At 40.0% G+C, this 25,169-nt stretch overlaps 1 protein-coding gene across 5 annotated transcripts in view; it reads left to right on the forward strand.

Moving 5' to 3' along the window:
• PLPPR1 (phospholipid phosphatase related 1) overlaps positions 1–25,169 on the forward strand; it is a 264,088-nt gene that overhangs the window by 228,510 nt on the left and 10,409 nt on the right. For all 5 annotated transcript variants that reach the window (XM_070595294.1, XM_070595293.1, XM_070595295.1 and 2 more), the window contains 3 exons: positions 2,391–2,523; positions 19,998–20,248; positions 23,498–23,674. In XM_070595294.1, coding sequence (XP_070451395.1) covers positions 2,391–2,523; positions 19,998–20,248; positions 23,498–23,674 — 561 coding nt within the window. The remainder of the gene's footprint in view (positions 1–2,390; positions 2,524–19,997; positions 20,249–23,497; positions 23,675–25,169) is intronic.

Genomic DNA, 25,169 nt, shown 5'->3' on the forward strand with positions numbered 1-25,169 from the left:
CAGGATGTCCCTTTTCCTGAGGGGACCTGGCAAAGGCTTTGGGAAAGACAGTGACATTTTCACTGAGTCTGGAAGGATAAATAATGGAAATCATTTTTCCTTCTTTATAGTCTACCTGATTAAACCTGCATTCCAAAACACTTTCATGAATATGATATACTTAATTCATTCAACATTGAATAACTGCTATGAACCTTATACTGGGCTGGGTCTTGCAGGTATAAGAAAATAAGACAGGCAGGTCATCCCATAACAAAGAATAACACTAATAATATGTAATTGTGATAAGAACTAGAAAGGAGGAACACAAGGTAAGAGATTCATGTACAATGAGAATACCTAAGCTGGTCTGTGGGATCAGAGAGAGCTCCCTCAAGAAAATAGTATTTCACGTATCTGAGCTTGCTTGAATCTATCCCCATCTGTTCACTAAGATAAAGCACAGTATTGCAGTTCCATCCTGTACAGTAGGGACAAACAAAGCCCCTTGGCACCTTATTTTGGCAAAAATAGGCCTTAAGAGGGAGGACTGAGTTTTTCAAATTATTCAATATTTTTACACAGCAGAGTATCAACTCATTGTTGATTCCACGGGATGTTAGGCACCAAATATTTCTAACTCTGCACAGCCATACTTACATAGCACCCGCCAAGGTGATCTATGCTGGCTCACTGTTTGCCTGTCCAACCCTGAATTCTGTCTATTCCTGCTGACTTCTTATCCCACCCCATTCTGACTTGCCCATAGTTCTATTTCCACTACACCATTCTATCTTATACTTGAGTATCATGAGTTTTCAGTGTTTAAAGCATATTACATTTAACTTGTTTTCTATGTTCTCAATCTTAAACACAAATTCAATAAATATTTTTATTGAGTCACTACTATGTAAAAAATGTCCTAGTTGAGAAGAAGGACTCTGGAACCAGGTTTTCCTGGCTTCAGGGCTGGGGTTTGTGACTTACTAGCTCTGACAGCCTTGGACAAATTATTTAAGCCTTCTGTGCCTCAGGTGTTTTATCTATACAATCAGGATAACAGTGTCTACTTATAGGTCACATTCTAGAGCCACTTCAGACAGTATCTGACTGTGTGTGGCCATGTCCCTGAGACCTTCAGTTTCTTCACTCATAAAAGGAAGGGGGAAAAAAAATCTATAAATGATTCTAGTTTTAAAATTCTATAGTTTAATTTCCATCACCCGTGTGCCGTTCATGATGTTGTCATCTTTATCCATCTAAGCAGATATTCCATGATGACAGGAGGAATGTAAGCATGGGAATTCATAAAACATTAATAAAGTTTATCTAAAACCCCAGCAAATGCATAGCAAAGAAGAGCATCTATAAGGTTGCATTCTTCTGGGGAAATGTTGAGATTAGGATAGGAAAATAAAAATGGCATACGAGGTGGTGGCAAGCTTGGACTTTGGCACCCAGTTGCCCTTGGGTACCAATCTCAGTTCAGCCACATGCCAGTTGTATGCTCTGGAGGGTAAGTTACTTAACCTTGATGAACTTTCATTCTTCACCAGTAGAGCGAGGGTAGTAATACATACACTAGGGATCTTGCGAGCATGAAAAATACTATGATAAAGTGCCTGACACCCAGTTTTCAATGGATAATGGTAATTATTAACTTTTTATTCTTCATTGATGATTTTCAGTCTTCAGTTGTGGCAGTGTTAGAGTTGGTGACAACTTGCCTCATGCCAGTTCCTTATTTTAAATGGGAATACCCTGTGGTGGGTGCTTAAGCATAGTGAAGAAACATAAGATGTGGTCCCTGTTATCAGGGAGCTTACAATCTCTGCAAAGGCATTATGATTTAAATGGTAATATACATGTATTAGTTCAAGATAACAGGAGAGAGGTGCCAGTCGTTAAGAAGGGATAGTCAACCAGTTCAGACTAGGAGAAATATAGCTCAGGCAAATGTGTTCAAAAATAAGGATCTATCATCTAAATGATGGTAGTATTGCCACATAATGAAGTAATAATTTATTACAATGTGTATGTGCAATGCATTGTTGGGCACATTGACTGTCCCAGTCATTCCTCATTATTGCAACTCACACATTCAGTTAAAAAATTCAATCTCAGCATGAGTGAGCCTTATCATAAATTATTACAATTTATTGTTTCAACTTATGTTTTTATATGACCTTAGAATTTAATATTATAGCCTAAAATCTGTCTGAAATTATCGATTATTGCTCTCTCCAATTCTTTTGAAAAGTTAAATGCAATCTACTAGTTAACTCTCCATCTCTCCAACATGCTATCTTTTGAAAGGATTTTGAAGCCTCAAAAAAGAATTTTTTAAAGCCACTGATCTCTTGTATTAGACAGCTCTCCAACTTGACATTTCTTAAACATTCCTTCCCCAGATTTTTATTGGTGAGATATCCATGTATTTCATAAAGTCAACCAGAGAATCTCTGATTGCCCAGGAGAAAACAATTCTAACCGGAGAATGCTGTTACCTGAACCCCTTACTCCGAAGGATCATAAGATTCATAGGTGAGTACAAGAGCATGCTGAGCTGAGCCCCTACTTACAAGTGAAATTTACTAAAGATGAACACACTCGATAAAATAAACTAAGCTCTGGCAGTATCAACTTTAAAAGCAAGGGTTGCTTTGGGGATTTTCCAGGAAGTGCAGAAATTGAGCCTGATCCTAGTACTAAGTCGAATTTTTTATCCTTAAGGTGAAGCAGTACTTATTAAATTGTCTTACAAATTATTTCAGCTTTGATTTTTTCCCCTATACTACATTTATATGAGATTCTCTCTGGACGTATATTTTAATATTGCCTGGGTATTACTATATACCCTTTAGCTGAGTTAGACAAGGACAGGGACAGCATGGGAGACCAATAAAATGAATTTAGAAATAATCAAATTTCCTGACAAAGATTTCCCATCCAGTAATTTTGTTATGCAGGGAACTTAACAAAGTATGGGAAATCTAGCCCATCAGGTTCTTGAAAATAATGCCTTTCCAAAGTTGGAAAACAAATACTTTTATTAGGGTTCATGACAAGGAATAATGAAGGCATGTTCTACGTCCCTCCTTCTAGGACTTTTATAAAAACTTCTGAGGAGATATGGATGGTGATTATAGATATGGGAATGAATGTATACATGGGTATAGGTACGAATATAGATCTTGCAGTCTCTCCAACAGTAAGTACTCAACGAATACAAGTACTACAGCATTCTAATGAGATCCTGCAAATACCTGCTTCTTGGGAGCCAGGATAAAACTCCCCAAGTGTGAACATGGCTGGGATTCAAACCAGCCATGGTGACATTTAGAACATATAGAACTGACTATTGAGAACATGAGGGCCAGAATACAACATGCTCTCAGCTCGTTTGGTTATCCTTGATCCCTTTTTTTTTTCCTATTATAGAAAAGGGTTGAATTTCCTCAAGTTATGAGCAAGTGAGCATGTCAAAAGCAAATATGCAATAACTTATATGATTGGAGTGAAACGAGGAAAGCAGTAGAATGGGAAGCCTAAGAAAATCTAATTTAAAAGAAGCAAAGCTCAACATTAAAACAATTTTCGACATTTACTGATGGTATTTGCAGAATGACCTGTGGAAGTCTGTGGTCAGCTTATTGGGTATACCCTGATCAATATGACGTCACCACTGTCTAGTTCACTCATTCCTAACAGTGATGCCTTTCAAAGATGTCCAGAGTTTGGTCACTTCCGACCAGAGTGGCTAGATAATAAATCATCAAGGAGAAGAGAGAAGGAGAAAATAGAATATTTATTATACAGGATGCTGGACTAGACGCTTTATATACATTATTTCATTTAATCTACCGAACACCCTGTAAGGTAGGTTGCAGTCCTACTTGTGCAGATGAAGAATCTGGTTCAAAATGGGATAAAGTAACTTTTACCAAAGGGAAGGAAGGAGAGAGGGAGAGAGGGAAAGAGAGAGAAAGAGAAAGAATGCTTCCGCACACGTACATAATTTGATTCTGGGAAGAAGATTTTGTGACCACTGTCTGATCTGCTTCCTGCTCACGTAATTAAAGCAAGTGTCTCAAAGCAGGGGGGTATTAGATTACAGTTAAATGGAAACATCTTTAAAAGTCACTTTTCTTTTTCTTTTTTGATTTTATTGGGATCATATTGGCTTATAACATTTTGTAATTTCAGGTGTACATTATTATATATCAGTTTCTGTGTAGACTGAATCATGCTCACCAGCAATACTCTAGCTTTTATCCATCACCATATATATTTGCCCCTTTACCCCTTTCACCCTCTCCCCACCCACTTTCCCTCTGGTAACCACTAATCTACTCTCCTTATCCATGTGTTTGTTTATCTTCCACATGTGAGTGAAATCATACAGTGTTTGTCTTTCTCTGTCTAGCTTGTTTCCCTTAGCATAATACCCTCAAGGTCCATCCATCTTGTTGCAAATGGCATGATTTTGTCTTTTTTATGGCTGAGTAGTATTCCATTGTATATATATACCATATCTTCTTTATCCATTCATCTGTTGATGGGCACTTGAGTTGCTTTCACATTTTGGCTACTGTGAATAATGCTGTGATGAACATAGGGGTATGTAAATCTCTTTGAGTTGTTGATTTCATGATCTTTGGATAAATACCCAGTAGTGGGATAGCTGGATCGTATGGTATTTCTATTTTTAATTTTTTGAGGAATTTCCATACTGTTTTCCATGTAAAAGTCATTGTTATTTTTCTTTGGCAAGGATAAGTCATACCTATTTGTGACCCAGTCCAGCTGGGCCAGAATCCAAAGAATGGAAATTTTAACTGGCATCTATCATTTATATAGGTCTGCCTATATGCATTGACAGGGCAAGTTTCTGTTCATCAAGGAATGTCAGAAGATCCCCACCATCCAGGAATGAATCCTGCAGATTGCCTATTGTGGTACCTGAAATTCCCACTTTGGTTGCTGCCTTGGGCTGAGGCATGGTTTCAGGAAGACAACTATTAAAGTAGAAATTTCTCATCCTGGAGGAGTATCAAATTCCTATTTTCATAATCAATGGCACATTGGTCCATTAGAGTCCATCATAAGCTAGCAGAGAGGTGGATCCTGAGAGCATAAGCCAGGGACATTCAATTGAGATCAGTAGGAGTTCAGCAGCCTGAGCTACTGCTCATAGGGAGAGGACGCTGGAGTAGGGAGGCAGCCAGCAGGCGGCATGTAAGTCTTGGAGAATTAGTGGAATCAGCAGTGAAAGGGAAGGAGGATGGCTGAGTAAAGAAACACTTGCTTCATGCTTTCGTTTTATGTCACCAGGATCTGTCCAGTTTCTTAAATCAAAAACTTAGAAGTTATCCTAAGCCATCTGGGAACTTGTTAGAAATGTAAATTCTTAGGCCTCATCCCACACCTAGTGAATCAGAAAATCTAGGGATGGAGCCTGATAATCTGATGACAAGTTATTCAGGCGGTTCTGATGCGTGCTAAAGTTGGAGAGCCACTGGTTTGGGCCATTTCAATTTCTTACCCCTTTAAGTAGTCTCTCTAAATCTTGTCTTGCAACTTGCCTCCATTCACGCCAGCCCTGCAAAAATGCCATCTGTTGACCATTTTGCAGATCTTTCTAGAGCAAAAAATATGATCAAGTCATTTCCCTGCTTAAAATCTTTCAATGTATCTCTAATGTTCTCAACATAACCTACAAGGCCCTTCATGATTTGAGGCCTTCTCATGTCTCCAGCCTCATCTTGTGCTACTCCCTCAGAAGGACCTCTTCTCTGACCCAGCTATACTGCTTTCCAGGCCCTCAGAAGGGCAGTGTGATGCCCCACTGCAGTTCCTGTTCACGTGCTGCTCCTTTTGCCCAGAATATCCCATTGCCACCCTCTCACCATTAAAGCTGAAAAATCCTACTCATCCTTCCGAATGCTGCTCCACAGCACCTCTTTACCAACCTGGACAGGGAGCCACCTCCTCTTCCAGGCCCCCACTGAGCCTTCCCCCTATGTCTTTTCTATGCACTTACCACATTACCGTAATTACTGAAGTCTGTTCTTCGATTAGTTTGTGATCCCTTGGAGAGCAGAGACCGTATCTTTTTCACTCTATATCAACAGCATATTGCAAAGTGCCTGGCATATAATAGATTTTTAATAAATGTTTTGTTTTGGTTTTTTTTGAAAGAGCAAAGATCAAAGATATACTTAGTTAAATCACAGATCTGTCTAAAATTGCTTCCATAAATGCTGATTCTTAAATATTCACTGCCTCCTGTTTAATTAACTTTATTATCACTCTTCAGCTTAGTTCTAGGAAATTAAAGTACATAAATAAGGCAACTTATAAGGGAAAGTCAGAGAAGTCTACAATGACTTTTCTTAGAGGAGAGTTGGAGGTGGGGAAGGAGTCTGTTTATCTTGAGAAAGGTAATGTACTTTTTCTGAGTATCTGAATTAATGTTTTTTCATAAGAGGAAAAAAAGTACTACTTGAAACAAAGATCTTTTAAATAGAGATGTTTCCTTTGAAAAAATTAAAGTAAAATAAGGCAGTAATCAAAATGTATTAGAAACATTATTGTAAGGAGTTTAACAGTATTTTTTTCTAGCCCAGTAGCCAGCAAAATACATCCTATGCAATTGGCATTAGAAAATGACAATTGTTTTCGGCTAACTATGCTAATTAAGCTGAAATGGCATGACTTTTGGAGTTTATGTAATTATTCTAGAATCCATTACAAATGGTATTTCCCAACGAATACAATCATCATTGCAAAAATGGCCAATGAAGTAATAAAATATATATATATACTTTTTTCTTTGGTGAGGAAGATTGGCCCTGAGCTAACACCTGTTGCCAATCTTCCTCTTTTTAGGAAGACTGTCCCTGAGCTAACGTCTGTGCCAATCTCCCTGTATTTTGGATGTGGGATGTTGCCACAGCATGGCTTGATGAGTGGTGTCTAGGTCTGTGCCCGGGATCCAAACCCATGAACCCCAAGCAGCTGAAGCAGAAGACATGAACTTAACCGCTATGCCACTGGGCTGGCATCAGAGAGAAAATGTTTTTAAAGAAAATAATGCTTTATGCTGTCAATCATGAGAAAAACTTGGGATTCTAATACATTTCTGGTGAGACTAAGTTGGTATACTCTTTTTGCATAGCAATTTAACAGTGTAGTTCAATAACATTAAAAATAACTTTTTTTTTTTTTTTTTGGTGGAGATGATTGGCCCTGAGCTAAGATCTGGTGCCAATCTCCCTCTTTTTGCTTGAGGAAGATTGTTGCTGAGCTAACATCTGTATCAATCTTCCTCTATTTTGTATGTGGGACATCACCATAGCATGCCTTGATGAGTGGTGCATAGGTCTGCACCTGGGATCTGAACCCGTGAACCCTGGGCTGCCAAATCAGAGCATGTGAACTTAACTACTATGCCACTGGGCCAGCCCCTAACTGTCCCTTTGAACCCAAAATTCCTCTTCAAATAATATATCCTAAGGAAATGATCAGAGATGCAGATTAATTTTATCGACTAAAATTATTTAATCAAAATGTAAATGAGAAGTAATAATATATAATTTAATAATAATTATTAAAAATTAATAGTAATAGTATAATTAAAAAAAATAATGCTGCCACCGTAAGTTTCAACCTTAGAAAATGGTATTTTTAAGAATTTTTAGTGAAAGGGGAAATATTCAAGATACGTTATGTGAAAAAGTCAAGACACTGTAAGTCTATAATTATTTCAAAATAAAAAGGATACATTATATAAGTGTGTATGTATTTGTGTGTGTTTGGGGATGTGGATGTGCGTGTATCCCATAGAAAAGAGATTGAAGGGAAATATACTGTAAGTTCACTGTTGTCACTTCTGAGTTGTAGGATAATGGATGAATAATTTTTATTTTTTGCTTTCTATTGTTTTGTAATTTCCAATTTTTTATCATAACTACATATAATTTTAAAATTAGAAAAAGAGCTAAACATCATTTTTTTTAAAAAAAAAAAAAAGGGGGAGGATTGTCAAAATAGAGGCCCCTCCAGAAGGTTGGCTGAGTTCTTTAACATGGTCTTCAATGTAGAAAGCAGAGCTTAAAATGGTACCTTGGCTCCCAAATTCCTTGTCTTCTCTAGTCTGTGTGATATAGACTTGAACGGAGCACTCCTTACCTCATCTCAGAGATCCAAATTAAATTCTTTTTTTTTTCCTGAGGAAGATTCTCCCTGAGCTAACATCTGTTGCCAGTCTTCCTCTTTTTGCTTGAGGAAGCTTCACCCTGAGCTAACATCTGTGCCAATCTCCCTCTATTTCGTACATGGGTCACTGCCACAGCATGGCTTCTTGAGTGGTGTAGGTCTGTGCCCAGGAACTGAACCCAGGCTCCTGAAGTGGAGGGTGCTGATCTTAACCACAAGGCCACAGGGCTGGCCCCATCCAAATTAAATTTTAAGTAAGAAAATGGCAAGACAAGTGAAATCAAAGAGAAAATATTCAAATTAAACCATCTCCTCCTGTCGATAAATGCTAATTGTGTTGATCTTGACAGAGAAGATTAAATTCCCCTAATTCACAAATCCAATTTTTTCCCACAGTTCTTGTTATAAGAAAGATTCCTCTCAGGCTTTAGGTATAATCCTTCATAGCCAAACTCCTCTACCCATTTCTAAACTGTTGTATAAATTCTTCAGTTCTGTTTACATGATGTGGGAAGGGAGGAAAGGAATTGGCTGAACTAACAAATTTGACCAATATTTAATGAAAACAAATGTAGCCAAATTAGTGACACGTATTTAGATTTCTCCCTTTCCTCATTTGTTTCCCTCTCCATCCTTTCCCTTCTTATATCATTCCCTTTGGTATTGCATGAAAATGAATAGCAACAACAATACACAGATTTATGTTGTCAAAAGATAAAACCCTGCATTCCTTTTTCAGCAACAAAGACAAAATAAGGAAGTCGCATTTTCCCATAAATTCATGAAGATAAGTTCAGTTAAATTCTTTTCATTCACAAATATACTTGAGTGAACATATTCTTGTAAATATAAATTATTAAATAGGAATTTTTAAATTTAATATTGAAGAGTAATGAATAAAAAGCATTAGAATTTAATGAGGGATTTTGGTTTGTTTGCCATATGGAAGGAAAACTAAATTAACTTTGCCTTCCTGAGTAACTCCTTTCTTTTAGGTTAAAGAAAAAACGGATCCAAATATGGCAAGATTAGACTGCCTATTAGCACCTGAAATAGCCTGTCATCCAGAAGCTATTTATTATGGACTTTCCATTTGAGATTGCATAGTTGCTCCATTATTACTTCTAATAAAAATTTAATTAAATTCCAGGCAAGTCTAATGCCATTTAGGTCAGGTCTAAGGACTGGGTAACACCAGACAGAATAGAAAGTGCCACGGTAAACAGTTAATTCATGTATCGCTAATTAATTGCCATAAATTAAGTGTGATCTAAATGAAGCATGAATATTTTAAATGCAGTTTCAAAGGTCACAGTGTTTTATGGTTGTAAGAATTGATACCCTGAGACAAGCTTAATGTCAGCCTTTTCCAGAATGAGAAAATCCTTCTCAATTTTGAAAGTCATTTAAATCCATTTTATCTGAAGAGACTTTGATTCAATCAGTCCATTTTTACTTGCATTTGGTATTTATAATTAAATTTGAACTGGGGGACTGCTCGTATTCATTCAACCTTCAACGAATAATTTATTGGGCCTCTACCATTACGCTAGGCACTGATGAAGGTGTTGAGGATATCTCAGTGAAACAAACAGAAAGAGGTTTGCCCTCACTGAGTTTATATTCTAGTGCGGGTAGACAGGCATTAAACAAAATAAATAAATTGTAGTGTTTGTTAGAAGATAAGTGCTATGGAGGAAAAATAATGTAGGGAAAGGAAATAGGGAGCTTGTGGAGGAAGACATACAATGTTAAATGGTGGGGGGAGGCTGTCCCACAGTGAGAATCATCTAGAGTTGGCAGTGACTTCATAGCAGGGCCACCCCAGGAAACCAGGTGCCCGGTGAACTAGGCCAGCTCTATGTGCTGACAGAGGAAGGTGAGCCTGGCTAGGTAGTCTAAAAATAACTTGCAGTGCCCAGGCACCCAACCTTAGTTCTGAGACAAGAGGTAGACCATAAAACAAAAATATCAAGAGCAAGGCAGGGCATGGACCTTTAAGCAGATGGAGATATTTCCACAACCCAGAAACAAGAACCAGAGTTGAAGATCAAGTATATAGATCAGGAGGAGAAAACAAGGATGGATCCTAGGGAAAAAATGGAACCTTAGTTTCTGGACCCCATAAGCAGCCAAGCTACCAGAGCTGGAGACTAAGATGTCTGGTACTTCCTACGAGGGGCCAGGATTGGCTCTGTGGGTGGGGATCAAGGATGCAGGGAAAGGAGGAATGCCGAAGCTGGAGCCTTGGTTGACCTAAAAGGCACAGCCAGAGATCAAGCCTGCTCAGGTCTCAAGAAGTTGTGATGAGGCTGCTTTTGGTTGCTCTGCTCAGTGCAGAGGACAAATTTGCTCCCCTTTGAGTGTTATCCTCCGTGAAGCAGAATATTACAGACCCGGACGAGACTCCTGGCCCAGAACTCTACAGGTTGCTCTGATTATCAAGAGGAAAGTTATTTAGTCAAATGAGACTCCAGTGACCCTTTTCCAAGGGCCTTCCCGAGCACTAGTGTTTAGGGGCTGAACTCAAATAAAATGATGAAGTGAGCAGATTGTTGCTTTCTCTAGCACTTTGCAGGTTAGCCAATGCAAATTCATGGCACTCCAGGTAACTTAGTTGGTGTAAAGCAGAGTTTCTCAACCTCACTATTATTGACATTTTGGACCAGATCATTCTTTTCTCTATAAGGGTAGGGGACTGTCCTGTGCATTGTAGGATGTTTAGTAGCATCCCTGGACTCTACCCGCCAGATGCCAGTGGCACCCCTCCCCCATTAGTGACAATCAAAACTGTCTCCAAACATTGCAAAATGTTCCCTGGGGCCACGATCACCCTCAGTTCAGATCCAGTGCTGTAAAAATTTAAGAAAACAAGTATATTTCAAAGACTTTTAAAAAAAGTTTTTTGAATATTTTTGCTATGCAAGATATTGTACACATAAAATTAGACACTGTGAGGTGCTAGAATACTATCTGAATATCAGAAATGGCTCCTAACAATTGATTAAGGGCAGTTTCAAAGTTTTCTATAATGAAGAAAAAAGCAGTATGTGTTTTGGAGACAATTTAAAGTATTACATCAGAACATAATAAAAGTGGTTAGGAAATGCCCAGATCAGAGGGCAGCTCCCCAGATCAGTATCCCTTAGTCACCAACAGGGCTGGCAGCTGCCCCTCCAGACTTGGTGCTGGTCTGGTGGTGGGAATGAAGGTGGATTCAGATCATCAGCTTCAGCTTTAGAAACAGAAACACAAATCAGAACGGGCAGGATTTGAAGTCTGTTATTTGGAAGTCCTCGAGCTTTGATATGCCTGCGTTTAGATTCCTTGGTAAGCAAGGGATCCAGAATCTTCCCTCTCCACATCTAGTTTGTCTCTAGTGTGTACTTCCTAGACTTCACTGCATCCACATCCTCCATGCATTTTAGTGTAAAAGTATCATTGCCTCTGGCAGACTTTTAGGATGCTTGTCTCTGTCAATCAGCATTGGGACCACGCTGCCTGGAGGAACTGAGAACCAGACATTTAAAAACTACCAGGAATGAGGGAGGAGTCAGACATTTGAGAGAGAAAGCGTGGAGGAGCTGTCCTGAGAAAGGAGGAGTAAAGAAGACACTCCTGTTGAGATAGAACCGTGTCATCAAGACATCATGTAATTTTATGCTTTGGGGAAGTAGAAATGGATTTGTTCTTTCACTTGTAAAAATATTTGGGGGTTTTCTAGCTGATTACCCATCATCCTTATTAAGTAATTATCCTTTATTTTCACTTATAATGAGTAGTTATAATAATGACAAATATAGGGTATTTTCAAAAACACCAGCTCATCATATTATGAAAGGTGCTTTATTATTGCAGAGTGTGAATAACATACAGAGTTAAATATGTGTTTGAGGTTGTTAGAATTATAGGGTTCTTATCTCTTTCCACTATTTAAAAATTAATTTATAATCAACTTATTTAAAATACTGAGGACAACCACATCCCTCAGTTATAAAAATAATAGTAACTAATATCTTATGGAGCTCACAAGTTACAAAATATTTTTAGAACTATTTTCTGTGATTTGCAGAATAACCCTGTGATGTAGGGACTATTTAAAACCCATTTTACAGATAAAGTAAATGAAGTTCAGATTAATTGATTTAAATACAATCTGTTCTTAGGATTAAAACACTGCCATCAAGACAAGTATACTGCTGTCAGACTTCGGTGTTTTCACAATATCTGTAGGAGAAAGAGATCACAAGAATGTTGTTCCGTGAATCCCTGAAATGAACTGTCTGAGGAACCCATGTGTTCAATTCTGTCAGAAACTTCTTTTTGACGCATTAGATAATATTTGATGTATGGCGATCAATTTGCAACAATGACATTTGTATTATACTGGGAAAAAAGTCAGATTAATCGCCAATGTGATGAGAAAAGTGCCTCATTTGATGATGAGATATCATAGGTGTTCTATCATATTCTTGTTGGAAAATTCTCAGCTAAAAAACAGGAATTCTTGTTCTGTTGTGACAAATGCCATACATTTCATCAGGGGTGTGCTCTATCTAAATCCTTTCTTCTTCATAGTGCCTCTGTGTGTGTGTGTGCGTGTGTGTGTGCACGTGTAGGTGCTACCAAGCATACAGAGCTAAAATGCTTTTTTCATGGCCTGATGCCTACCCATATTTTTTAAGTACATGAAAATATAAGCTTAGAGAGTTATGATTAAGAGTATAGATTGAGAACTATACTTTTTAGTTTCTAACCCCAGCTCTTCTACTTACCAGCTGTGTGAACTTGGTCAAGTTAATTGACCTCTCTGTGCCTCAGTTTCCTCATCTGTGAAATGTGGAGATAATAATAGTGTCTACCTCACAGAGTTGTAGTGAGGATGACTTGAACTAATATTTCAAAGCATTTAGAACAATACCTAGTACATACGAAGCACAATGCATTGGCTATCATTATTATTATCTTATTATCATTACCTAGGATCCATGGCAGTCTTACTCAAATATCTTATCAGCTCAGTACATCCTTACAAGGAAATGGGATGAACATAACTGCAGATAAATATCTTCATTAGGAAACTTCCAGTTTGAATAAAGCATGTTGAGAAAACATTTCACCATCTTTTTCTTAAGAAATGGTTGTTTCTCGAAGGGATGGTGTTAACATTTTAATTGAGAACACATTTGCAACAGCTGAATGACTTCCTCCATTGAAATTTTCCACTGGAGATCTTGATGTGGCAAAAGAAAAAGAAAAAATGAACTGTATTCATTTCTTTGTATCTTGTATTTTATTTACAATGGTGATTTGACAAAAGATTCGACCTAGAACTAAGAGTTGGTGATTGAATCAGAATGTACTTTGAGGAAACTGATAATAAGAACCCCTTCAGAGTTCCCCTTCTGCTGTCATCAATGGCACTGGTGAACCCATGCCACTTGCTTCTACTTGTTTGTGTGGAATAAGATTTGCATCAGTTTTCCCCCTAAAACAAAGGCCAGGAACTGAACTGAGGGCAACTTTCCTTGTTTCTTCAACATCATAATAGAAAAGCTACCACAAAAGATTCACAAAGCTGGTTAAATTTTGAAAACAAGAAAATGTACAAGCATTCTCAATATCACACAACAGAGTAGTTCTCTGATTCTCTCTTTCCTTGCATTGTTTGGCTATACATAGACACAAGAGCAGTCCTTTTAGAAGTGTTTGATAAGAGGTTGAGAAGATAGGTTGAGGAAGTAGACTTTCCTCCCCTTTTCAGAGAGTACCGTCACCAACCTAACCCAGATAGCTGGTTTTTATGTCTTTTTCACTATCCTTTTCTTTTTTAAAGTCCCATGTGTTAGTTTCTCCACATAAAAATGTGTAGAAGACATGCTTTAATGTGCCTATGTGTTAATATTTGAGCTGACAACCATTGCAACTTCTCAGAAACGAGGATATTTCTTTCAAAGACATGCTTGTCTAAGTAAAACTGTACCCATCAGTATTTCCCAAGTTCGTTATCACTTCCAGACGCATCGTGCTTCACAAATGTCCCTGGTAAAAAGTCTTCCACGTGTGTAGCGTGGATCTTCATACTCCAATTTAAAGGTGGTTTTTTTTTTCATTCTTACTCTCTTGAAAATGGAGAATACTTTGATTCCCAAATTACGACTTAAAAGTTTCCCGCCTCATGAGACACTTACAAAGTCCCAGTTTTCAGTTATTCTCTTTATTTGCTAGGTGCCTAGCAGTATGCTGGATTTTGTGAAGTTTATAAAAAAGAGACAGGATTCTGACAGCTTACATGCTAAATGATTTGATGTCAACACTGTGTTCAGTAGCATCAGGGATGTGAGACATCGACATGAGTAAGAAAATTTACCCAAGTTCTTTTGTACTTTTTTCCTCTTCTCCTGTTAACCTTCTCTGAGGTTTCTTAAGCAATTCATTCATTGATTCCACAAATAGCTATTAAATGTTTACAACGTGCCACATTTGACACTAGGTGCTTGGAAGACAATGTTAAACAAAAAGAGATGTGTTCTCTGCTCTTAAAGACCTAATGTGTTCTACTATTCTAATGGGAGAGATGGACATTACTGAATAATCACACAAATGTAAAATTCCTTCTAGGACAAGGGATACAAAAAAAGAGGTATAATGGTACCATACTAGTCTAAAATAGGAGTATTTTTTCCAAGACCCTATGTAATACATGATTGTTTGTTTCTCCCTATTCACTATTTTTAATTGAGCTTTAAGTAACATATAGCATTATATTAATTTCAAGTGCGCAACATAATGATTTGATATTTGTATATTTTGTAAAATGGTCACCACAATAATTCTGGTTAACATCCATCACCATACATAGTTACAAAAATTTTTTTCTTGTGATGAGAACTTTTAAGATCTACTCTCTTAGCACCTTTTAAATATGCAACACAGTTTTATTGTTTATGGTCACCATACTGTACATCACATCTCCATGACTTATTTTATAACTGGAATTTTACCCCCTTCACCCATTTTGCCCACCCCCCTGCCTTTGTCACCCCCTGCCTCTGGCAACCACCCCTGTTCACTCTTCAGTGGGGCAAGATCTATATACATTCAGTGCTCATTAACAGATAAAAGTGTGTGACTTGCTCTTGGCCCTCTCTTCAGAGCTTAAGCTTGAGAGCAGGTTGGTGTGCAGAGCACCAAGTCCAAACCTAAGTTAGCAGGCTTTCTAGAGCTCATCAAATCCAATGGTCTGGCATCTCCTCCTACCCCCACTGCTATAAAGATGGGTGCACACAAAGCTACAGTGCTCAGCATGCACTGCTCTCTAGAGCGTGCACGTCTCTTCCTCTCTGAAGCAGGATGCCAAGGCCTTTCCCCTGCCGTTTCCTGCCTAGTCATTGTGCAGCGGTGTGTCTCTACATACATTTAGAAGAATGAGGGAGGAGAGGAGACAGCTCCAGGCAAATTCAAAGAGCACAACTCATCCAGTGGAGTGGCAGCAATCGTTTTTGCTAAGTAGTCTAAATTCTGGATCTCTGAGTTGGGGGCCAGACAGTAGGAGAGACAGGAAATCTCTCCCTAGATTTTCTCCAGTGACCTCTGTCTTCTGAGAAGAAGCTTGAGTTTTCCACGAGGTAAAGCTGCGTGTGTGTGACAGAAAGAAACCTCTCACTGATTCCCGTTGGATTGGAATTAGGAGTTTCCATCTTTTTTCACTGTCTTCATATATATTGTAGTGGACACTTGAGAGATGCTCTATCAGAGGCTGTCAGCAAGGTGCCATTTTAAATTGGAAAATTACGCATTTATAATTTAACATAGAACAATGGGCCTTCAGTTCAGAGGCTCCCCCTAAAGTCACAGGTTCTCTGTGCCTAAAAGGAAGTCAGTCCTTCCTTTGCTCACTCCCCAGTCCCTGCTAATTATCACTCTACCTAAGCTGGGTCTACTCCGGGTCTATGCTTCCTAAGGAAGGTCTCCTGTGCGGAAAGCAACAGGATCCTGCTCAGCAATGAGCAGTTATGTGTTCTGACCGCTTCTTTGTTTGGGAGGCCTAAAGGTATCCTGGTATAAGCCTTATTACCCTTTGCAAGCACACCAGTTATCTCTGGCTACAAAGATCCTCACGAGGCACATTTCCTGGTTGTGCTACTACTACCTTCTTGTGAGAAAAAGGGTGGAACCCTGCACTGATTCCGTAGCAGGGACCAAGTCACAGAGTCTTACCTCCATGTCCTAAATTACTAGTGATCAGAGATCCTAACCTGTCCAGAGACATTCTATCTGAGGTCAGACGGATCCAGGTAAAATCCTAAGGAAAAAAATAAGGACTTTTTAACACCTTCATGTTCCTCTTTCTTCATGCTTTGACTTGCCTGATGGGGGTCAGGTTCTTTTAGGCCGCAAAGGTTTCCTTGGCTGATCTATCTCATCATGACAGGGACCACAAATATCATCAACAGATACTAGTCTTTTTGTCCTAATTCCATGATTCTTCTAGCCTCGTGGTCCTCTCAGCGTTCTAATGCCCCTCACCCCTTAGGGATGTGGGAATTCCCAACTACTTGCCCACTCCATCCCATGCCAGAATGTATGGGTCTGGTGGGCTTAACCAGTTTGACCTTCCTTCTGTCATTGCTGGTGCAGGACCCTGTTGCTCTGATACCATGCTGGATGCGAAACATCTCTAAAAGGCTTGCAGGGCTCCTGAGCTACAGCCTAAGAGGCACAGGATACACTTCAACTGGATTTCCAAAATTCAATCTGGAGATTTCTATTGCCTGCCCGTGGAGTTTGACAACCAGCATGAGGCAGGGAGCATGGCAGTGCCCCTTCACTCCTTCAGCCAGACCAGGCAGGGTTCTGTCTGCTGCATCCTCCCCTGCTTTCGGGCTGATTTTAGAAACTCAGTGGTCTCATTCTCCAGACCATGCCACTTGTTCTTCCCATCCAAGGCTTTTTAGAATTCCAAACAAACAAAGCCACACAACAACAAGTGTCTGAAGCACACAGCTCTGGCAAAGCAAGAGCACTTTACTTTTAGACTTCTGCGTCTGCTGTAAATCCATTCAGAAATGTAACCAGCTCCCCTGAAGCTGTGGGGCGCTCAGCCATGAGATAAACAGAACCCATTAGCAAGGGTTACAGGAATGAAAACTGTGTCTGTTAAAATGTCAAAAATATAATCTCACTTAAAGAATTTTAGTCACCAATTTTAGGGTATATAGACATTTTTAAAACATCTCCTTCAAATCTTCCCTTGCAATACAGGAGAGCGTAAATGGTAGTCCACCTGAATCTCAGGACAAAAGTAGCTATTTTTAGCTTCTGAGGCTTGTGAAACACACACAAGGAGCTCAGGATGAAGAACAGAGAAATGGTTGGAGTTCCTTTCAAAAGCCCCGTAGGATCTGAGGTCTGTGCGTCACTCCTGCAGGTTCCGGTGCCTTTTGTTCGCATGGCCTGGGCCAGGCACGTGGATTCCCCAGGCTGCCACAGTGGCCTTCTGAAGTGCGAACAAATGCACCAGGAGGAAATGTGTGGAAGGAAGATGCTTGTTAAGCCATCAGGAGAAGCAGACATAATCCAGAAGAGGCAGACAGAAGAGAGGAGAGCAACTTTCAGCCAAGGTGTCACATGACAGTGAAGAGGAAAGCTGCCCGTCACAGAGTGACTCTGACCACAGAGCTGGCACTTCAGACGCTGCTGCGAGGAGCCTAGAAATCTGTGGTCTCAGAAAGAACAAGCCTGCCCTAATTGGAAGCATTTCTGACAAATAAAATGCCAGAGGAAAATGCTGTCGCTTTCCCCTTTTCAATCATAAATTACTCTAGTTTCCTGGAAAAGTGTGAAGACAGACTTATTACCCCTTGAAAACACCAGAGACCTGGTCTTTGATTGAAGAGGTAAAAAAAATCCCTATCCATTCAGACTTCTAGCACCTGGGCTTGAAAATCGCCACGAATGATCAATGAATGCCTCCTCTCAGAGGTCAGACCCTATGATGGTGAGCTGGCTGAAGCCATTAAAAGAGCCAGTTCTCGTGTGATAAAGCACATCCTGGCAAAGCCACAAAAAAGAAAATTATAGCAATCAATACAGATCAGAATGAAAACCAGATGAAGGTTTCAGCCAAACTTGTCTTCACTTCTGCTATAATGGATTAACTTTTGGGCGCTGACATCAGCACAATTTTCAGATTCAGGACATCAATATTGTCAAAATTGGGAAGAATTTAATTGAAACTCTACCCGACCCGTGACATTTATGAGGGTTAATTCTGCCTTTCACACTTGCCAACTTCCTCCATAATTGAGCTGCATTTGAAGTCTTCTTTATCCTTTTAAGTGACTTGTACATACCTTGGCTCTGCGCATCCCCTCCTGATATATTTCACAGAACAGTCCACAGATAATCTATAGATGTACCGTATAGGCTTTGGAAGAATTCACGGTGAAGCTTCCTATAAGGAATTCTGCTTATCCATGTTCAAGCTTAATGGGCCTAATCCTGTGGAATTTACCAGAGAACAGATTAAATCTAAGAAATGTAGCCTATCCACAGGATTTTCAGCCAAACAGCAAAGCCAATGTGGTAGGAAGAATAATGCCTCCCTATCCCAAAGTGTCCCTATCCCAAAGTGTCCCTATCCTAATTACTGGAAACTATGGATATGTTACCTCATGTGACAAAAGGGAATTTACAGGCATGCTTAAATTAAGGACTTTGAGAGGAGGGGATTGTCCTGGATTATCCAGGTGGACCCAATGTAATCAAAGGGTCCTTATAAGAAGGAGGCAGGAGAGTCAGAGAAGGAAATGTGACAATGGAAACATAGGTTGTAATGACATGATTGCTGGAAGGGGGTCACAAAGAAAGGAATGAGGCAGCTTCTAGAAGCTGGAAACGGCAAGGAATTCATTCTACCCTGGGGCTTCCAGAAGGAACACAGCCCTGCCAACACTTTGATGTTAGCCCAGTAAAACCTGTTTTGGGCTTCTGACCTTCAGAACTATAAGAGGATAAGTTTGTGTTGTTTTCAGCTACTCAGTGTGCGGTAATTTGTTACGGAAGTAATAGGAAGCTAATATAGTCAACAATGTTCATCTTTAACACTCTGCCTTTCTTCTCATTTTCTCTTTCCGACATCAAATGAAACATCCAATTCAATCAAGGTTTCTGGAATAACCTTGTTTCTCTCTTTTAGGGGCAACTCCTTAACAACCTCATTCACTCTCATCGGCCATGCTGTTGTAGATAACTCCTCTGAGGAGGGTTTGCATTTCCAAACAAGACCAGGGAGTATATATTTTCTGTAGAAAGAAAGAGAACTGATGATAAGTAACTACTTAAAGCCGGGCCACATAGCAGGCATTTTGCACCTGTCTTATTTCATCTTTCCAACTCTTTTCTGAGGTTTCGCTCCCCCCAACCATTTTGTAACTGAAGGTTCTGAGGTTCAGAGAAGGTAAATAAGTTATACTGTGAATGAGTCACCAAAAGTGGGACTGGAACCCAGGTCTACATGACTCCAAAATCCAAGTTCTTTCCATTAGAACATGCTGCTTCGAGTTTACTTATACAAAACAATAAAATGCTAATAGCAGAATGCCTCAATTTGGAAGAAATAGTGGTCTGGGAAGCAGGCGCCACTCCCTGGAAAGATCAAGGTGAGGGGACGATTTGACTCTGAGGAGGACCTTTTTGATAGATTGTCGTGGACGCTCACCACTGTGTTCCCTCTCAGAGACAAAACCAATCAAAGGTGCATGTTGCCATTCCTAATTATTTTAAATCTCTTATAGGGGTGTTCGCATTTGGACTTTTTGCTACTGACATTTTTGTAAACGCCGGACAAGTGGTCACCGGACACCTAACGCCGTACTTCCTGACAGTGTGCAAGCCAAACTACACCAGCACAGACTGCCGAGCGCACCACCAGTTCATAAACAACGGGAACATCTGTACGGGGGACCTGGATGTGATAGAAAAGGCTCGGAGATCCTTTCCCTCCAAACACGCTGCTCTGAGCATTTATTCCGCCTTATACGCCACGGTGAGTCTGTGAGCCTTGCCTCTCGCCCAAGTCGAGTTTGGGCTGAGATTTGTGTCTCTCTGTCCCCCTCGCCTCACTTCTTTCATCACTGTCGTTTATAGTGATTTTTAAAGCCTGCTTATAACATGTTTCTCCTGTATTATATCATGCTGTTGTCCGCGCCCCCGACATCCCAATGTCATATCCTGCCTGCCACAGGATATTCGTTCTGGAAAGAATGCTGATAATCACTTAGTCAAATCCTCCCATTTTACAGATACAGAAACTGAGGTCCTAGACAATAGCTGAGAACACACAGTCAGAGCTGGGACCCAGGCTCCGGCACCATGTCTGGGATTCTCTCACTGTCCCAGTACTCTTTGCCAACTTTCTGATTGGTTCCAGAACAGCCTACCTTTCTCACATCTCCCTGTAATTCTGCAGGTGTGTGTGTGTATGTGAATGGCTGCCCGGCAGTGCAGCAGGCCCGGGATGAAGATAGCTCTCCTCAGCTCTTCACACTCCTCTCCGTCACTCTGCCGGGAGACATGGATGATCCCACCAGACCCCCAACACCCAAAAGTTCACGTCTCTCTGCTCCCCAAATCACACAGGATTTGGCTGCCCCCACCTCTCATAATCTTCTCTTTAAATTTTTTGCTCTCATCAGAGAAAACCTAAACTGTGTCACAGTCTTAAAATGCAGGAAGAAACAATGGTCTCCCTCTTGTTTTTCCACTCTTAGATTGTATGCATTTTGGAAACGATTTCACCTTTCTCTGGTCTATGCTTCCTCAGAACTGAGTGTGAGAAGTATGGGATCAGCGCAAAGGCTGGCTATGAGGTGTATTTACCTGGGGAAGAGCAGCTGTTGGTTGAAAACACACTTTTCCTTACTTCAACTTATTTTATGTTCAGGATATGAGTAGTCTAGAGATTCTCAATGAAAGCTGAGGGAAGGAGAAGGCAGAGGAAAGACTCCTTTCAAACTATCCGCTCTTCCCAGAGATTCTGAGCACGCCCCTGCCCCACCCCCAGGGAAACTTGTTCCCATCCCCTCCCGTGGGAGTGACTACTCTCTACTGAGAGTTGGGCTCTGATGGAAGAGTGTCTGGGCCATTCGCCCTGAATACTTACCTTCAGGGTGGAAGAAAGGTGACCGACTACTATTTAGTAGAGTTTAAAATAAATTGCTGAATATTCTCTTTAAAACAATGGTTCCTGTGTGTCCCATTTACAGAATCACATCTGTATGATAAACTTGTCAACCATCGGTTAGCCAAAATAAGTCTTCCTAGCTATTCCTTTTAAATCTACTCTTTAATGAATACGTGATAAAAGTTATTTCAGCTGCCCCCACATTAAGGAAACATGAATGTAAATAATATAGATGCTTCAACTTACAAAACAGATCAGTAGTAGCTCGATGAGGCTTCTTTGCTTCACCAAAAAAAAAAAAAAAAAATTATGCCAAGATAGCTTTTAAACAAAGAAAGTCCTCTAAGACATTCAGCGTATTTTCCATTTTTCAAAGTATCGATTTGTCCTAAATTATCTAGAATCTAAGCTATATGAAGCAGTGTACTCTTGCCCCTTTCTCTGAATTTTTATCAAACTCAAGTCATTGCTGTGTGAAATTAATTTTACAACACCGTTATAAAAATAGATCTGTTACTCATAAAAACTAGTGTCTCATCAAATGAGATATAGGTTTCTTTTAGGAAGAAAGAAGTATGTTTGGTCAGCTCTGTCAGAAGAAATGCTGCTATAGCACGTGTTTTCAAGAATTCAGATATAATCCAATTCAGATCACGCCCCACAGACACACTATAATCAGATAAACCCCAATACAAGATTCCAATTGTGTGGACATTCTCTGAGCCCCTATTATGTGTGAAGTGCTTTCAGAAATTACTCAACAAATATCTCCTGAGTATTAGTTGATACTGTGGAGAATACTAACTAACCATAGGCCCAGGCTTTTAATAGCTTTTAATCTTACAGGAAAGATTTATAAAGGATATAATTTAAAAACAATATAGAAGCGTAAAAAAATAAACTTACATATATCTAGTATAAATGTTAAGTAACATTTCCTACACAGCCTCAGAATGGTCTAATGATATGCTGTCGTTTATTAACAGATCTAACCCCAGTTTTGTAGGGTGTCTGTTACATACAGTGAAGAGAATCCCATCTTTTTGTATTCACACCAGTGTTGAAGCATCACTCTAGGAAGTTAAGTTTCCATTGTAACATTGTAAAATGCCCCTATTTGAACTTGGATGTGTTCAGGCCGTCCAGCCACACTGTAGACTGTAATTTAAGCATCAGCATACTGTTTCTCAGGGTCGCAAATTCATTTATCACATTTGTTAAGAAATGATGGATCAATAATGCCCTCTAGTGGTCTCCTGTAATCATCTTCAAAGGTGATCTAACAAAGTACTTTCTTGAAAGAAGCACATTTTCCTAACTCCAGGCCACCAGGATTCATTTGATAACTGAGCATATGAAACTTCAGTCTTACCCAGCCCCTCATAATGACATAAGAACAGTCTGCATCTCAAGGGTCACAAATTACATCATCCTTTACTTGGTTCAGGTCTTCCCAACCTTTTGGATATCTTAGCAAATACAGAAAAGTTTAATATTTTAAAACACACTAGACTAAATGAATGGATAGAGCTGATCACAGTTGTCCCCAGGAATGTGGGAACCAACTTCCCAGCACAACTGAAACCTATTTGTGTGACACACTGGTTTTGAAGTTCTAATTCAGTCAATCAACTGCTCAGTCAATGCTTTTGTATTCATTGATTGAAAGTGTGAAGAAGCTTCTAGAACTGTGGGGGACGCAAAAAGTAAAATGTGCAGACACTCACCTACCTGGCCTTCTCTGTAAAATTCATTCTCGTAGAAGGTTTATTTGGTATCTGAGAATCTTACATGGGTTTCCTAATACCCCAAATGCTTCTGTAATTTGTTGCATAAAAGCTGCATGTTCTGAATCTTTTTCTCACTGTAATTTCTGTTCACATGCCCATTAGAATACAACACCCTGATTCATGTATATGTATTCATTGTTTTGCTGCACTAGTTTCCTGCCCACATTCGTTAGCAAGTAGCTGAGTGGAGTTGTTCAAGTATTTGGCATGGCTGCTTTGGCACAGCCCCTGTTTGCATGTGCTGGCGTGTGTGCTTACATGTGTGCATATGCACCGTGTGAAGAGGCTGCCCAGTCACTCACTTGTCTCTGTCCTCCTGCAGATGTACATCACAAGCACAATCAAGACGAAGAGCAGTCGACTGGCCAAGCCGGTGCTGTGCCTCGGGACCCTCTGCACAGCCTTCCTGACAGGCCTCAACCGGGTGTCTGAGTATCGGAACCACTGCTCCGACGTGATCGCGGGCTTCATCCTGGGCACTGCTGTCGCCCTTTTTCTGGTGGGTCAGCTTCCCTCTCATGCCCTCTGAAGACTTCACAGTCTAAGTCCGTGTGCCTCTGACCCCAGCCTTGTGAGGTGCAATTATTCTCCGAGTATTATGCGTTCTCTTGCTACAGGAATGATTTCTAAAGCTCTTCTTCTTTCAGAAATATGATTGCACATTCCCTCTGGGGGTCAGGGGCCGGAGTGCCTATGATGTATGTCTCGCTCCACTTCTTTCAACACTGGACTTCAGACTGGGGCTGGGCAGACTAGTAATTTGGCATACCTTCAAACCAATGTTCTTTAAATATTTGTTCAGGATGTATTAGGAGCAGAAGCTAAGTGTTGCTTGAGGGAACAGCAGAGAACTAAGAGCCCTGGTGGAAGCAGACTGCCCCTTCTCCAGCATCCCAAGCAATTCGGCTCTGGCCCAGACTTGCACGTCCCACCCAGAAATATGAAAACCCTCAGCTAAGTGCACCCAGACCTTATAGAAGGCCTCTCTTTTTATCTGAACAGGGCTCTTGGGCATCTTATTTCCACAAGTTGTTTCTCAACCATGTATAATGTTCTTCCTGGAGAAGAGTTTTGGTTAACATAGTTTTCTCCATATCTTTACACTTCTGATGATGCTTTCGTTCCTCAAATAGGTGGGGGCCTGGCCACCTTCTCAACTAGGAGATCCCTTAATCTGAGTTGAACGGAAAGAGAAAAAGTTAATTTTTATTGTTTTTTGTATTGTTTTTATTTTTTCACAGTTTTATTGAGGTATGAGAGGCATACAATAAATGGCACATAAGGTGTACAGTTTGATCAATTTTGACATGCAGATGCATCCTTCTCTCTCACCTTTCCCTTCCCTTCATTCCAAAGCCACCCACTGACCTTCTTTCCATCACTCTATATTAGTTTGTCTTTTCTAGGATTTCATATAAATGAAATCATTTTTTTTTCTGGCATCTTCCACTCAGCATAATTATTTTGAGATTCACTCATTTTGTAGGATGTTTCAATAATTCATTCCTTTTGCTTGCTGTGTAGTGTTTCATCAAATGGGCATACCATCAAGGTGCAGGTTTTTAATTATCTTCAAGGATTTAAAATACAGCCAGAAAGAATTCCAGTAAATCACCAGGCCTGGAGATTCATGTATTGCACATGAAATTAATCCCCTAATAATATTCAGCAAGCTTCCCCTGGGAGACAGAAGCCGTCACAATCTAGGCATCCCTCCTCCCATTCTGCCCTTTCTGGTCCAGAGCACCCATTACAACTGGCATCACACACAGATGGATTTCACAGTCCTATGACCAACTTCTTTTTGTCCTATCCCTCCTTCTTGCCCTCCCCAACACAAAATCCACATATGCCTCTCCCTACCTCTAACTCAGAGTTTCCCAACTTTTTTACTTGCTAAGATGTACACAGAGAATGCTCACATTTACTCAGAACACTAATTGGCAAGCTTCACTCTAATTCAAAATTATTTTTCATGGATCCAGGCTTTGTTT

This window comes from Equus przewalskii, chromosome 26, assembly GCF_037783145.1.
Source record: "Equus przewalskii isolate Varuska chromosome 26, EquPr2, whole genome shotgun sequence".
Lineage (NCBI taxonomy): Eukaryota > Metazoa > Chordata > Mammalia > Perissodactyla > Equidae > Equus > Equus przewalskii.